The 14,711-nt window shown below is 62.6% G+C and overlaps 1 protein-coding gene across 2 annotated transcripts; it reads right to left on the minus strand.

Moving 5' to 3' along the window:
* Positions 1 to 10,963: 10,963 nt before the first annotated feature.
* On the minus strand, positions 10,964 to 14,288 carry LOC113890553 (aquaporin-12B-like). Of its 2 annotated transcripts, XM_027538388.1 has the most exons (4): positions 14,166 to 14,288; positions 13,682 to 14,129; positions 12,350 to 12,466; positions 10,964 to 11,211 (listed from the first exon to the last, which is right to left on the minus strand). In XM_027538388.1, the coding sequence occupies exons 1-4, from the start codon at positions 14,286 to 14,288 to the stop codon at positions 11,042 to 11,044; spliced, it is 858 nt and encodes a 285-aa protein (XP_027394189.1). In that variant the 3' UTR covers positions 10,964 to 11,041. The 2 variants fall into 2 exon arrangements, with proteins under 2 accessions (XP_027394189.1, XP_027394188.1); XM_027538387.1 differs by having other exon boundaries at positions 13,682 to 14,288.
* Between the last annotated feature and the right edge of the window lie 423 nt (positions 14,289 to 14,711).

A 14,711-nucleotide genomic window follows, 5' to 3' on the forward strand; every position in this document is an offset into this window, starting at 1 on the left:
CCAGGTCCCTCCTGCTCTCCTGCCACCCGGGAACCCCAAGGGCCAGCCTGGGACCCCTTCTGGCCCTTTAGAGGGTCCTCGAGAGCGGGCGGAGATCAGGGGTTCTCGAGGAAGGACCAGGACCAGCTCTTCCAGCCAGAGGAGTTTGGGGCCCACACCCGGGGCTACAGGAGGAGTACCTTCCAGGAGTCATGTGGTCTGGGACCCACACCCGGGGCTACGGGAGGAGTGCCTCCCAGGAGTCATGTGGTCTGGGGCCGATGGGGTAACAGGGTGGAGGGCTGGACCAGCAAAGGTCCTGAGCTGATCTGATGAAGCCTTGGGTGGAGAGGCTCAGAAAAGGCCGCCAAAGACCCCCTGCCTGGCAGGGTGCCACTGCTCCAGGGCTGGGGCCCCTATCCCACTGGGCAGAGGAGGTGGTAGGTCCACAGTCTGGAGGGGCCCTTGGTGGAACCCCTGAGGTGAGGGGAGGAGGCACCCTGACCCAAGTTGTGAGAGAGCCCCAGGCTGGCACCTGAAATTGGGAGGGGAGAGAAAGATGGAGGTGGGGAGGGGAGGGGAAGATGGAGGTGGGGAGGGGAGAGGAGGATGGAGGTGGGGAGGGGAAAGGAAGATGAAGGTGGGGAAGGGGAGAGGAAGATGGAGGTGGGGAAGGGGAGAGGAAGATGGAGCGGGGAGAGAAAGATGGAGGTGGGGGAGGGGGAGAGGAAGATGGGGGAGGGGGAGAAGGAGGTGGGGGAGGGGGAGAGGAAGATGGGGGAGGGGGGAAGATGGAGGTGGGGGAGGGGAGAGGAAGATGGAGGGGAGAGTTAGAGAAAGATGGAGGTGGGGGAGGGGAGGGGAAGGTGGGGGAGGGGAGGGGAAGATAGAAGGAGGGGGTAGAAGAAGATGGGGAAGGGGAGAGGAAGATGGGGGAGGGGGAGGGGAGAGGAAGATGGAGGTGGGGAGGGGGAGAGGAAGATGGAGGTGGGGGAGGGGAGAGGATGATGGAGGTGGGGAGGGGGAGAGGAAGATGGAGGTGGGGAGGGGAGAGGAAGATGGAGGTGGGGAGGGGAGAAGAAGATGGAGGTGGGGAGGGGAGAGGAAGGCGGAGGTGGGGAGGGGAGAGGAAGAAGGAGGTGGGGGAGGGGAGAGGATGATGGAGGTGGGGAGGGGGAGAGGAAGATGGAGGTGGGAAGGGGAGAGGAAGATGGAGGTGGGAAGGGGAGAGGAAGATGGAGGTGGGGAAGGGGAGAGGAAGATGGAGGTGGGGAGGGGGAGAGGATGATGGAGGTGGGGGAGGGGAGAGGAAGGCGGAGGTGGGGAGGGAGAGGAAGATGGAGGTGGGGGAGAGGAAGATGGGGGAGGGGGAGAGGAGGGGGAGGGGAAGTTGGAGGTGGGCGAAGGGAGAGAAGGATGGAGGGGGAGGAGGAGAGGAAGATGGAAGGGAGGGGAGAGAACAGCGCGGCCTCCCCCTGTGGTCCAGAAGTCCATCCAGCAGGGCACCCCCACCCTGAGCCCGCTGAGGCTTCCACATGGTCCCACCCCCTCCCAGGCTGTCGACCTTGGTGTCTGTGGCTGCCGCCTGGGGAACGACCACAGTGGCCGCAGCGTGGGCAGCGATGTCGTCGCAGGTGGTGACCAGCGTCTCCGTCTGCCTCCCTGCAGCTCTGGGTCTGCCGTGACTGGCGTAGCTGGACAGAAACCTGCTTCCTGTGGTCAACCAGGCAACAGCCACTGCCCACTGCTGCTGAGCCGGCAGCATCCTGCCTGAGGGGTGAGGCACTCTGGCTGGGAGGCCCCTGGCAAGGGGTCCTGCAGAGTGTCCACTAGGCTAGCACCTGCAGGAGCAGGTGCGTCATCAGCACGGCTTGAGAGGAAGCTCCGGGACCCTGCCACGCCCAGACCCCCATGGATCTCAGGACCGGTCCACTCCACTGCGGCCAGAGGGCCTGGCGGGGAATCGAGTGGCCGGATCAGCACCAGCACAAAGCTGGACTGTGAGTCCAGGCGGGAGGCTGCCTGGGGCTCGTGCTAGGCCAGGGCCGCAGGGCAGCTGCTCCTGACAGCCTCAGGTGACCAGGTCCCACCTCAGCCTCCCAGGACACACAGAGAGATTTGTTCGGGCAGAATGAGCGCAGACAGGCCTCGGGCAGGGCACAGCCCCAGGCCAAACCCACCTTCCTGCCAGGCCACCAGCCCTGACCTGAGGGAGATCGACATCCTGGCTGTGACACAGTGCAGCAGGGCCCTGGACCTGCACGGCGGTCAGCGCGGCTGGTGGGAACCCCCCTCTGCCCGTGCAGGTGCACCACCCACAGCCTCCCAGCACGGCCTGGCCCTAGGGTCCTCTCCTGCCAGGAGGCACAGGCCTCCCCATTCCCCCACCGCTAGCACCGGGCATGCTGTTCTGGGGCCAGGCACAGGGGCGCTTCAGATGGCCCACCAGAGGAGCCGTTTAGGTGGCCAAGGCTGCTGGCAGCATCAGTGCTCTTGACCACAGCTCCAGTGCCAGGGAGATCAAGCGCAGCCATCCGTTCTGTGGCTCAAGCACAGAGCTTCTCAGCCGGCCAAGAGCACAGCCACAGCCCCTGCCCCCATTTCCTCTTGGGGCTCTCTGCTGGCCAGAGCGGCAGCTGGTGGACAGGAGGAGGTGGGGCCCTGGCCCTCCATGCCCCCAATCCCGGAAACTGCAGAGTACAATGTCTGCCCCACCAGATTCAATCCTGACCACCGGTCCCTTGGGACTCCTGAAGAGAGGCACCACCTTGGAAGACAACCTTGAGCTGCAAGTGACCCGGGAGGGCCAGACCCTCTGCCTCCCCGTCCCAGCGCACTCCGTGTGCAGTGAAAAGCATCCCGGCACAGCTGGTCCAGCCACCCTCCTCAGCTGGTGCTGCCCTCTGACCTCAGCCACGAAGGCCCAGCTCTGACTCCAGGAGGACGTGTGCTGCTGGCCATGGGCACCTCCCCTCACAGAGACCCAGGGACAGACGAGACCCGGGGCTCAGGCTGGTGGCACACTCACTGGAGGAGGGCGGGCTCATTGGCCTGCTGCGTCCTCACCCCTGCCTCAGAGGGCCCCAGCGTCACCTTTCAGGGCTGGTCCCCTTGGGGAATCAGGTGCCAGAGACCAAGCCCTCCCACCAGGTCCAGAGACCACTGCCCCCTGGAGGCAACGCTGGGGCTCAGCAGGTGGTGGGGAGCTGGGTGTCAGACCACAGAGCGGGGATGGGCTGCTGTCCACGTAGGGGGCTGGCTAGAGCCCCTTGACTGGCTCCGAGGCTGCGTCCTGAGGGTGAACACAAGCCCATGGAGCTGACTTGTTTATCAGTATGCGCTGATAAAACCTGCCCTGTGCCTGGCACTGGACTCTGAAATGTGCACCCAAAGCCTCACAGGGCTGCACTCTGGGGTCCCCATGGACGAATGGAGAGGAGAGAGGCTGGGAAGTGGGCCAGATAAGAGGGCAGGGCTGAGAAGGGGCTGCTCTGAAGGTGGGGAAGGGTGTGCCTCAGAAGAGCGGGAAGCGCCCTGCACGTGGGCCCCGCCATGTGCTGCTGGACGCTGGATGAGGGTCAGGACAGGGAGCTGCTCTGGGGGGTCCAAGGGGAGATTGACCAGGGCCAGGGTGGCACGGGGGGCGTTGGGACAGCAATGGCAGGTGTAGGCCAGCATGGGGACTCTGAACATGATGAGGGGGTGACGACGGGACTCCGAGGGACACTCGAGGGGGGCGTGGCTAAGGAGGAAGCAGGAGGGCTTCCAACAGAGAGGGTGCCAGGGTTCCAGTGTGGAGGGGTGTGAGGGCCAGAAGGAAGCAGGGAGACCCGGCTGCAAGGAGGCGGATGCAGCTGTGACCCTGTAACCAGGAGGGTGCTCTCTGGAGAACAGGGGGGTGGACTGCCCGAGTGGTCACGCTGTGTCCTGTCTCAAGGACACCCCCAGCCCCGCCTTGCACACTGCGCCTCGCACGCTGGGAGGCCGGAGTCACTGTGCTCGGCACTGCTTAGCTTGCTGGGCCTGGCCTGGTGTCCCACATGTGGCAGGGACAGGCTGGCACCTCGAGGGTGAGCAAGGTCGGAGCCTCAGTGTGGAGGCGCCAGGCCAGGCCGTCGGAGCCGCCCACTTCGCCCCTCCTCTGCTCTAGGCTCCGCCCCCTGCCCAGGCCCCGCCCGTGAATAGGCCCCGCCCCTTAGGCTCCACCCAGGAATAGGCCCCGCCCCTTAGGCTCCACCCAGGAATAGACCCCGCCCCTTATGTCCCGCCCCAGAACTTCTTTCCCGAGAGGTTCTCATTCGGTGGGGCTGGGGTTGACTGATCTCACCCTCCCCTCCCCAAAGACATTCAGGCTCCAGAAAAAGGGGGCGGAGGCCCGGGTTTTGCCTCCCAGCACACCTGCCTCTCACCACGCGGCTGTGTCCGGCTGTGATTGAAGTTTCAGTTAATTTATGGAGGGAATGTGAATTCTCACTGTGACCCAGACCACAGGGTGAAAGTAGGCTGCTCGGCAGAGACCCAGCCAGGGCACGCGGGCAGCTCAGGTCGGGGGTCGTCCCACCTGCCCGGCTCCTGGGTGCAGGACTGCCCCTGTCTGGGAGGGGGACTGTTAGAACACCAGAGGGGGTGGCTTCCAAAGGGCAGGTCCCGAGGCTGGAAGTGGACCTCCGGGAACCCGCCTGGTCCAGGTGCCAGCACGGCCGCTTCGTGGCTCACAGACCACTGTCTGCTGCTGGGCCCTCCCTGGTAGAAGGGATGCGGGAGCCCCCCCGCGTCTCTTTCCCAAAGGCACCAATCCCATTCCTGAGGGCTCCACCCTCGTGACCTCATCACCTCCTGAGACCATCACATCCAGCTGGGCTAGGTTAGGATTCCAACTTTGGAAGTTTGGACGCGGACACTGTGAGCACAGCAAGGGATCTGACTGCCGTGATCGCCCAGCGTGTACCCAGGACCTGTCAGCATCACCAATGCTGGCGTCTGTTAGGGGCTTCTAAGCCCCCGCGTGAGGACCACTCTGATAGTGAGCTGCCCCTCCCTGCCTTCTCCTGAGCCGTATCCCCACTCTGGGGGCACAGCCGGGACTCCTGAGAGGGACTCCCTGGCTGGGAATGATGGGGGTCAGGGTGGCCTTCCTCAGGCGCTCCTTTTCAGACACGAAATTCTGAGGACCCACCCCCCACCCCCTGCAAACTGCCGCCTGAGCAGAGGATAGGGAAGGGCCCGTCCTGCCTGCACTCGTCCCCTGAACGACTCAGCAGCGGCTTTCAGTGCTCCTCCCATCTCGTTCCCTGGACTTGCTGCACGGCCCTGTGGGTCCAGACACTGCTGGCCTTGGCCCCTCTATTTGTGACTTAATATCACTGCCAGTGGGTTTCCCAGGCGGTGTTAGTGGCAAAGAACCTGTCTGCCAATGCTGGAGAACCTCTCCAGCACCACAGTTCAAAAGCATCAATTCTTTGGCACTCAGCCTTCTTCATGGTCCAACTCTCACATCCGTACATGACGACTCAAAAAACCACAGCTTTGACTAGACAAACCTTTGTCGGCAAAGTGATGTCTCTATAATACACTGTCTAGGTTTGTCATAGGTTTTCTTCCAAGGAACAAGCGTCTTTTAATTTCATGGCTGCAGTCACCATCTGCAGTGACTTTGCAGCCCAGGAAATAAAGTCTGTTTCCACTGTTTCCCCATCTATTTGCCATGAAGTGATGGGACCAGATGCCATGATCTTAGTTTTCTGAATGTTGAATTTTAAGCCAGCTTTTTCATTCTCCTCTTTCGTTGCCCTAAAAATTATAATTCTATCAGGTCTGCATTTGAGATGTCGTTTGATCACTTAAACGACAGCAATAAAACCGAAAGAGAAAAACATCAAAATGATTTTAGAAGACAGAATCCTTGCTGTGGGTCTGCATTATTTTATTACCCTTGTTTGCAACAAGACACTGTAATTACTCTTCCCACAAATGGAATAATATTGAAGCACTTACCTCCTAAGAGAAACTCAAAGCTCTTAGTGGAGAAAAGCATGTGTCTTGGCCCTGAATCTTCAGAAGCCTGGGGTGGGGGGTGTCACCTCGGAGATGGGTCACTTCTAGGGCTCCTTGACTGGAAGCCCTGTGCCCTGCAGTTCCAACAGCTGTGGGTGACACCCCAACAGAAGTGAACGTTGGACTAGAGGAGACAGGAAGGCAAGAGCTGATGAGACTGGGGTGAAAGTTTGGATGAAAATTGTCAGGTTTGAACATGGGCAGTGTTTGCACATTCTGTGTGTGACTTGGGGCGTGTCCCCTACCTGATCCTGTACAACAGGAGGCCTGGAAACCCACCCTTCGGCCGACATTGATGGAACATTCCAAATGGGGGTCGGTGAGGTGGTCCAGCCCACAGACGTTATTAATACGAAGGTGTATAGATGCCCGATGCACAAAAGGGACCTCCAGGTTCACTATGTCCCGTTGGAGGCTGGAGCGCAGGAAGGATAAATTGAACTATAAAGCGACAGGAATTACCTTGTGTGGAGCCCAGGAGAAACCTTAGGGCAGGGGGTCAGTGAGCGCCCCCCAGCGGTCACCACTGGGGTGCTGGACAGGAACATTTCCGCTGGAGACGTCTGACCCACTAGCCGGCATCAGGTGTGACAGACCCCTCCCGGACCCAGGGACACAGAGTAATCATGGAACATCCCATGTGATGCCACAGACCCGCCAGTGGGGAGGTCAGTGACCGGCAGAGTTCCTGAATGAGATGGGAATTTTATTTACCTGTTTATACAGGTGCGTCCTCCCAGGGATGTCCATGAACAGGACAGGTGCGTGCTCCTAGGGAACGTCCATGAACAGGGAGTCTTTCCCCCGTGCAGTGGCCTTGGGACCCCCCAAGGAGCTGCCAGACACCACTGCCATGCGAGCGGTGCCCATGAGCAGCTCTCAGGCAGCAGGGCCTGCCGGGTTTCCGGCAGTCAGAGGAGAATGGACAGCATCCTCTTGCGTGCTCACCGTCTGGTCAAAGAAGGGGAAAGCGAATCGGCTCACGGCTGAACTACGCGCTGTTGCCTCTGTGTTGGGTTTTTACTGACTCGTGTGTGGTGGCCATAACCTGGCCAGTCAGGCAGATGGGCAATGGGAAACTGGTCCATTAGGGCCCATGCAAATCGCCATGGAAATTTAAGGGTTGCGTTAAACTAGAGCATTTCAACACCCATCAGAAGTACCCCTCCCAGGATCAGAGGTGATTGGAATTGGCAAATGGCTATCCTGGTGCTCTTGCATAAGGTGGCCCCCCAGGCTCTCAGCATGAGTGGGCATGGGTGCTCTGAGGGTAAGGTGACCCTGGGCTCACGGCATGAATGGGCATGGGGACTCTGCAGCCACGCAGAGATGGGCTGAGTCTAGACACGGCCTCCTGCACCCAGACGGCTGGGGGCAGGCTGGGGGCAGGCTCCCCAGGGGAGGACGTCACAAGGCTGACGAGTCAGACTGACACCCCGTAGCCCCATAGACTACAAATGGGTCCAGCCAGGGGCGGACGCTGACTCTGGCCTCGGCTTTGTGGGCCTGGTGGGAGATGCAAGCACTCAGCTACACACACACACACCTTCTTTCTCCGCTTCTTCTCAGAATGCGGAGTGGAGCTGCCTGTGCTCTGCGGCAGGCCCTTGCTGTGTGAGTACGTTAGTCCCAACCCCGACCTTTCCCCTACGGTGAACTGAGGCTTGTTTTCTGTGAGGAGTTTGCTGCTCACGCTGCCCAGCTTGTCCCAGTCTTGGCCATTGAGGAGCCTTGTCGGCTGGGTCGCTGTCTTTCTGACACACTCCCGCCAGTGTGGGTGTGTTTTGGGGGAGGGTGGGGAGGCAGATGCTCCAGGCTCACCCCAAGCCTCTCCAGCCCCAGCTCCAGAAGCAGCTGTTTCTCCTAGAAGTGCTGAAGGAACCAGCTCTGAGGGCTGCAGCCCTGCTGGGGTGGGGCTGCTCCGGGGTCCTCTCTGCAGACACAAACTCCTCTCCAGAGGACCCTTCCATCATGGCAGCCAGGATGGGTGGGGGGTGGGCCGGGGCAAGGGAGGGGGCAGCAGTCCAGAGACAAGAGCCCCTTCTGGAGCCGGCCTGGATGCCGGGCCGTGGCGTCTGCAGCCCATGAAGCCACAGGTGGAACCAGGGAGGCCCCGCCCACCAGAGCGCCCCCCACCAGAGCCATCCAAGAGCCCCTCCCAACACCACCCTGATCATTCCCTGCCCTAAGAATGGACCACTCAGACCAGCACAGGGGGGGGGAAGGAAAGGGGTGCAGAGACGGTCCCAGGGCTGCCCCTGGGGCCTCAGTGGAGGGCGGCCCTCTCACCTGTAGCCAGGTGATGGGCAGATTCTTTACCATCTGAGCCCCCAGGGAAGCCCTACTACAGCAAGGCACCTACAGCAGTGTGTTAGCTGTGTACCTAGGCTGGCTTTGTTGGGCTTATGAACACACTCTTAGAACCTGCTGGCACGTAGGGGACTTACTATCCTTCATTCACAAGAGATTTTGATTAATTGTCCGATTTTCCTGTCTCCCTTTTCTGCAAATTTATTAATTAGCTAATTAAAATGTCTACATTTGGCAACTTCATCTTCCGTTCATCGAGCTGAGAGCAGTGTCAGCCACTCTGGACAAATAGAGGACTGCAATCATTTCTGACGGTTCTCAACTTCGAGAAGGATCTTTCTGCTGATGGAGCCATTGCTGGGACTGTTCAGAATGTGACTAGGCTGTGAGAGCATGGGAATACTTTCTAATTATTTTGAAATTTAAGTTCTAGGACATTTAGAGCTGATGATTCTTTCAGAAGAGAAGACTCTGGAGAAGACTCTTGAGAGTCCCTTGGACTGCAAGGCAATCAAACCAGTCCAACCTAAAGGAAGTCAACCCTGAATGTTCACTGGAAGGACTGATGTTGAAGCTGAAGCTCCAATACCTTGGCCACTTGATGCAAAGAGCAAATTCATTGGAAAAGACCCTGATGCTGGCGAAGATTGAGGGCAGAGGAGAAGGGGACGACAGAGGATGAGATGGCTGGATGGCATCACTGTCACTGATTCAATGGACATTAGTTTGAGCAAACTCGGGGAGATGGTGAAGGATGGGGAAGCCTGGCAGGCTGCAGTCTACTCAGTCGCAAAGAGTTGGACACGGCTTAGCAACTGAACAACAATTCTTTCAGAGCAATTTTCCTGAAAAGATTTAACCTTCATACAAGTCATTTCTGTGAACGTTTGAATTTAAATGCGAGTCTTTGCAGTGTCATGCTCACACCTCCTATCGCTCTTGGAGGCCGTAAAGAAACTGGCTCCTGGTTTGCGTGTCACTTCAGGCAGCTCTGTGTGCACTCTTCTCACTGTATCTTCAGTTTTATTGAAGAGTTAATTTTGAGTCGCTGTCCGTGTAGTAACTGGCTCGTCAAAGCTTCATATGAACATTCTGTTCCTTTCTGCGTAATTTCCTTAAATTTAATTTTTGTTCCCAAGCCTGTGGATTTTGCTCTGCAATGTTGACGTTTTTCAAAACAGAGATTCCAAACTCCTGGAATAATTCTAACAACCCGCTGCTATCATGTATTCCAGCGCCCACGTTTGCGCTTTTCTTGAACTGTCTCCCTGAACAGCTCACAGCCCCAGTGCCTGGGGTCCCTGTCCTGGAAGCCCTTGTGCGGGAGCTGCAGGGCCTTTCTGTGGGGACAGCTGAGCGGCTGCCCCCACCGGTCCTGGTGCTGCCAGTGAGGACCCCTCTCTCCGCCCAGGGTGACCTCTCACCCCTGCGGCTGCTGCAGTGACCGTCCTCCCAGTGCTGACCCCCTGGGGGACGGGGCTCCAGGAACCCCCAGGGAAGGCGCCCCATCTCATCACCGCCCCTGCGTCTCTCTGGAAGCTGCTCTCTCCCAGGGGGGCCTTCAGAGACCCAGGCCTGTTCCCCATCCCAGGTGGCCACTGCAGGGTGGAGAGGAGACCAGAGCCCACAGAGAGCAGCCTCACTGCCCGGGAAGGTGGGGCACAGGTCTTGAAGGGCGGGCAGCCATAGCAAGTGGGGGGAGTCTCCCTTCTCTGCCCACCACACCGGAAGCTGGTGCAGGCAGACACCGCTCCACGCGGCATACCCTCGATGGGTGGGCTTACCCAGGGCCTCTGCTTGGCTTCTCCCTCTTGTCTGTCTCACCCGAGGAGAGGGTGGGGCCCTGGGCTGGGGTCCCTACCAACCTCCCTCTCCGGTTGGGGCTGCAGGAACCCCCAGCTGAGGGGCTGTGTTCTCTGGGGGTGGGAGATTCCAGGTGAGCTCCGGTCTTTGGGGAGAAAATGGCTGGGGGCTCCTCTGAGCCTGGGAGAACCCGGAGTCTGCAGTGACGGCCCTGCTGTGTGTGCCTAGCCATGAGGGCTTTCAGGGCGGCAGGGTGCAGGGGGATGGTGGGGCTGGGTGTCCCGTGTCCCCTGTAGCAGCGGGCTCCAGCCACCACGCTGGCCGTCCCCAGCAGGTCTCGGTGCGGGAGCCGCTGGGCCGTGTCCAGGCCGGCCAGTCACCAGCACTGGGACAGTCCACCTGTGGTCTCCTCAAGGCCGGGTGTGCTCACCCTGGACCGTGGCCTCTCCTCTTAGGTCTCACCTTTGATTTTGGTTGGGAAAGACTGAAGGTGGGAGGAGAAGGGGCCTACAGGGGAAGAGACAGTTCGATGGCATCACCGACTCAAGGAGCGTGAGTTTGAGTGGACTCCGGGAGGAGGCGATGGGCAGGGAGGCCTGGCGTGCTGCAGTCCATGGGGTCGCAGAGAGTCGGACGCGACTGAGTGACTGAACAACAACTGTAGAGGAGAGGCCCCAGAGACCCCCTGCCGCCCCCTGCCTGCCCTTCGCCGGCCCGTCAGGCCCAGGGACATGGCAGGCCTCACGGACGGTTTATTGACATGTGGGGAGAAGGGGCTGGAGGTCTGCCCCCCGCCCTCAGCTCAGGGAGCCCGCGGGTCCAGCCACAGTTGGGCCCTAGCTCCCTGCTCACGGGGTCGGAGCTGGCGTGGCTGGAACTCAGTGGCTGCCCCCCACTACCGAGGCCCCCGTCCTCTGCTCCCCTCTTCAGGCGTCTGGCTGCCTCCAGGCCCCGGGACAGGCCTCCCTCTGGGGACCCGGTACTTGCTCTTCTGACTGTAGAGCAGGTTTCTCTGGAAAAGGCGAGGGAGGCGGCCGTGATACAGCAGGACGGCCAGGAGCATGCCTGCGGGACAGTGAGGGTCACACAGAGGCTGGGGGCTCCCTGGGCCCAAGACCGCCGGATGCCGCGCCCCACACCCTCCACGGACAGGGGCCCACAGACGGGGCCAGGTCCCGCCCTGGCCCGGCTCCTGCCAGCGTGCGCTCCCCTGGGGCCGACCTCCCCCGGAGGTCGGTCGGGACCGGGAACCGTGTGCTCTCGCAGACCACACTCTGGGCCCGTGTTCTGGGCACAAGTGCGCCTTCCTCCCGGGGCAGTCTCCTGACACTGGCGTGTCATCCACGGGGTGGTGAGCGTGGAGGTGGGGCCGAGGGGGCTGGGGGTCGGGGGTGGGGCCTGGCTGACCCCTAACCCCCAGGTTCTGCCCGGAGCTTCCTGAGTGGAGGACCCTGGACCCCCACCTGGCCGCCTCTCATCCCCCTGAGGGCGGGAGACCCCCTTGCCTGAACCAAGCAGGCGCGTGCACACGGGTCCTGGCCCCCCCGCCTCTGCCCCTCGCGGCTCCCAAGGGGGTCCTGATGGCTCCAGTGTCACCATGGCAGCTCGGGGGTCAAAGGCTGGAGCCGTGTCCCCTGGATTCAGGTCATTCCCTGACCTCGCAGCAGGACTTCACCTTCGGCAGGTGTCTTAAGACAAGGTCTCCCTGGAGAAGAATGGACCCCAACCCCGTGTGACTGCTGTCCTTCTCAGGGGACACGTGGAGGACGGAGGATGGGCTGGGACGGGACCAATGTGCCCGTAAGCCCCGGACGCCTTGGGGGGCGGGGAGGAGGCTGAAGCCCCAGAGAGGCCCCGCGCCTGGCTTTCTGTGCCCAGCTTCCCGCGCCCACCTGGGGACGGGTGAGTGGCCCTGCTGTCCCCAGCCTTCACTTCTCTGTGGTTCCCAGGCCGGCTGAGAGCTCTGAAGGACAGCCCCAGCCCCTCCAGCCAGCGCCCACGTGGGTTGGGGCCAAAACACTCTATTCCAAATGCCTGCGTCTCCAGCTTCCCTGCGAGGACCCCCGTGGGGACCCTGGGGGAGGCCCCAGGAGCAGCGCCACCCCGATCCCAGCCAGCGAGCTGGACGCCCTATGGGCCACTCCTGTCCCAGAGGACAGCCCGGACCGGCCTGCCTCCGCCCCCAGGACCCCCGGCCCCTCACCTGTCACAGGGCCCAGCCAGTACACCTGGACATACTCCAGCAAGCTGTGCCCCGAGCAGCGGAAGGTGACTGAGGCGGCCAGCGCGGGGTTCAGGAAGGCAGACGTCAGGGGCCCGGCTGCGGGGAAGTGCAGACGTCCGTTCTGGCCTGCCTGCGCCGCCTGCCCAGCAGACCCACCCACTCACCTGGGGGGCCCGGCTCCACCCCTCTGTGCCAACTGGGACACGGGGAGGCAGCCGCCCAGCCCAGGCCAGAGGTCAGGGGTCAGGCAGCAGCCGGACAGGAGCGTCTCCCGACCTGTCACCCCTGCGTGGACTCGGTCCCCAGCCTTTTTCTGCACACCCCACGCCCGCAGGAGGGCATCTTAGAGAGAGAGCGACCCAGAGAGGTGGGGAAACACAGAAGGAGAGACAGGGACAGCGAGAAGGAGTGAGACTTGGCCGAACAAAGAAACAGCAGCAGAGAGGGGTGCGCGGGGCCAGTGGGGTGGGGTACTCCCCTGGGCAGGGCCAGAGCCGAGCCTGGGCCTTGGGGGGAGTCAGGGAGGCTTCCACAGGGGTTCAGGGACCCACAAGAGCTTGGTCAGGAGGCTTGGCCTGGTGGGGGAGGGCAGACCCCAGATGGGGCAGGTGGGGAGGGGGGAGGAGGGAGGGGGAGGGGGGAGGAGGGGGGAGGAGGAGGGAGGGAGGAGGGGAGGAGGGGGGAGGAGGAGGAGGGAGGGGAGGAGGGGAGGAGGGGGGAGGAGGAGGAGGGAGGGGAGGAGGGGAGGAGGGGGGAGGAGGAGGAGGGAGGGGAGGAGGGGAGGAGGGGAGGAGGGAGGAGGGAGGAGGAGGAGGGAGGAGGAGGGGGAGGGAGGAGGGAGGGGGAGGGAGGAGGAGGGAGGAGGAGGAGGAGGGAGGGGAGGAAGGGAGGAGGGAGGAGGAAAGAGGTTGGGGGCTGCCTTGCAGTGGCAGGTGGGCCCAGCAGGCGGCAGGCAGGGGCTGAGGAGGAAACAGCAGTCCCGGGCCCCCAAGAGGGGTGACGGAGGACGCCGGGGCTTCCAGACCAGAGCCTTGGCCCTGAGGAAGCAGGAGCCCCCTCCCACCCCCCGTCTGCCTCAGGTGTCGGCCTCCCGGGATGAACAGGAGCAGCTTGGGGTGCGGACAGACCCAGCCGGAAAGGACTGACCCACCAGGGTCGGGTCCCTGCCCAGCGCGCTGAGTCCCACCTGGCTGGCCACCACCCCCAGCAGGTGCCCAGGCAGTGGCCACCCCAGGCCCGGTAGCCCCGGGCCAGCCTGCAGCCCCTCTCATGGGCGGCCACACAGCCCCAGGGACGGGCAGCCAGTCTCACCTGTGCAGGCCGCGGCGGTGAGCAGCAGGGCCACGGCCAGCACCCTGTGGACGGCAAGGCTGCCCTGGAGGCGGAGGAGAACCAGGTGCAGCAGGAAGGTGCAGGAGCCCTCAAGCAGGGCGCCGTGGGGTACGGCCGTGCGCAGCGCCGAGCTGCAGTGCGGGTCCATGAGGCTCTGCAACACGTGCAGGTCGCTGAGCCCCCAGGCCCAGTAGAGTCGTGTCAGGGCACCGGCTGCCTGCACGCCCAGCGCCTGCGCCGCCAGCTCCAGCAGCGTGCAGGGCAGAGAGGCCTCGGCCAGGAGGAACCGCTGCAGGGACACCGTGGGGTTGGCTGAGGCCCCGTCCAGGGTGGCCCCGTGCACCAGGAGCAGCAGGAAGACCAAGGTCAGCAGCAGGTCGGGGCCGAAGCCCCCAGCCCAGGGTCCGAGCTCCACCAGCATCCGCATCTCCAGGCAGCAGGCCCCCAGCTGGGCCGCGCCCGCCGCCTCCCGGGCAAAGTGGGCATAGGCGCCCCCGGGGAGCAGGGCCTTGGCCGCCCTCCTGGACGCCTGGCAGAGGGCAAAGGTGGCGAGGAAGAAGCAGAGGGACACGTTCAGACTGGCCATCGGCCTGGAGGCTCCGGGAGGACGGGCCGGCAGGGCCTGAGCTGACGTGTTGGGCGGGGAGGGAGCCGTGGGAGCCTCACACCTGCGCCGCCCGCAGCACCTCCCCGGCCCGCCCCTCAGTCGGGCGTCCTCCGGGGACACCCAGCCCCCCTCAGCCACTCCGGGTGCTGCTCCCCAAAGCTGCCGGGGCTCCGTGACTCAGCCCGGGCCCCTGGCTCCACCAGGCAGCTCCTGGCAGGCGCCTGTGCCTGTGTCCAGCCGGGGGAGGGTCCCTGGGCACAGCTCCCTCGGGAGGGCGGCCGTGTGCTGGGTCAGGAGCCCCACATGGGGAGCAGGGGGCGCCCTGGCAGGACCGCGCTGGGCACCTTGGAAGCTGAGCCTGCAGAGACAGGCCCACCTCACCTCACACGGTAAGTCACCTAC

The sequence above is a fragment of the Bos indicus x Bos taurus genome, chromosome 3, assembly GCF_003369695.1.
Source record: "Bos indicus x Bos taurus breed Angus x Brahman F1 hybrid chromosome 3, Bos_hybrid_MaternalHap_v2.0, whole genome shotgun sequence".
Lineage (NCBI taxonomy): Eukaryota > Metazoa > Chordata > Mammalia > Artiodactyla > Bovidae > Bos > Bos indicus x Bos taurus.

What these genes read in the sequence shown, in the direction of transcription:
- LOC113890553 (XM_027538387.1), bottom strand. Translation starts at nt 14,288, where the DNA reads ATGGCCAGTCTGAACGTGTCCCTCTGCTTCTTCCTCGCCACCTTTGCC. An exon ending in CACCGCCGCGGCCTGCACAG is followed by an intron (nt 12,467 to 13,681) that starts GTGAGACTGGCT and finishes ACTTCCCCGCAG; the next exon opens with CCGGGCCCCTGACGTCTGCC. An exon ending in CTGGCTGGGCCCTGTGACAG is followed by an intron (nt 11,212 to 12,349) that starts GTGAGGGGCCGG and finishes ACTGTCCCGCAG; the next exon opens with GCATGCTCCTGGCCGTCCTG.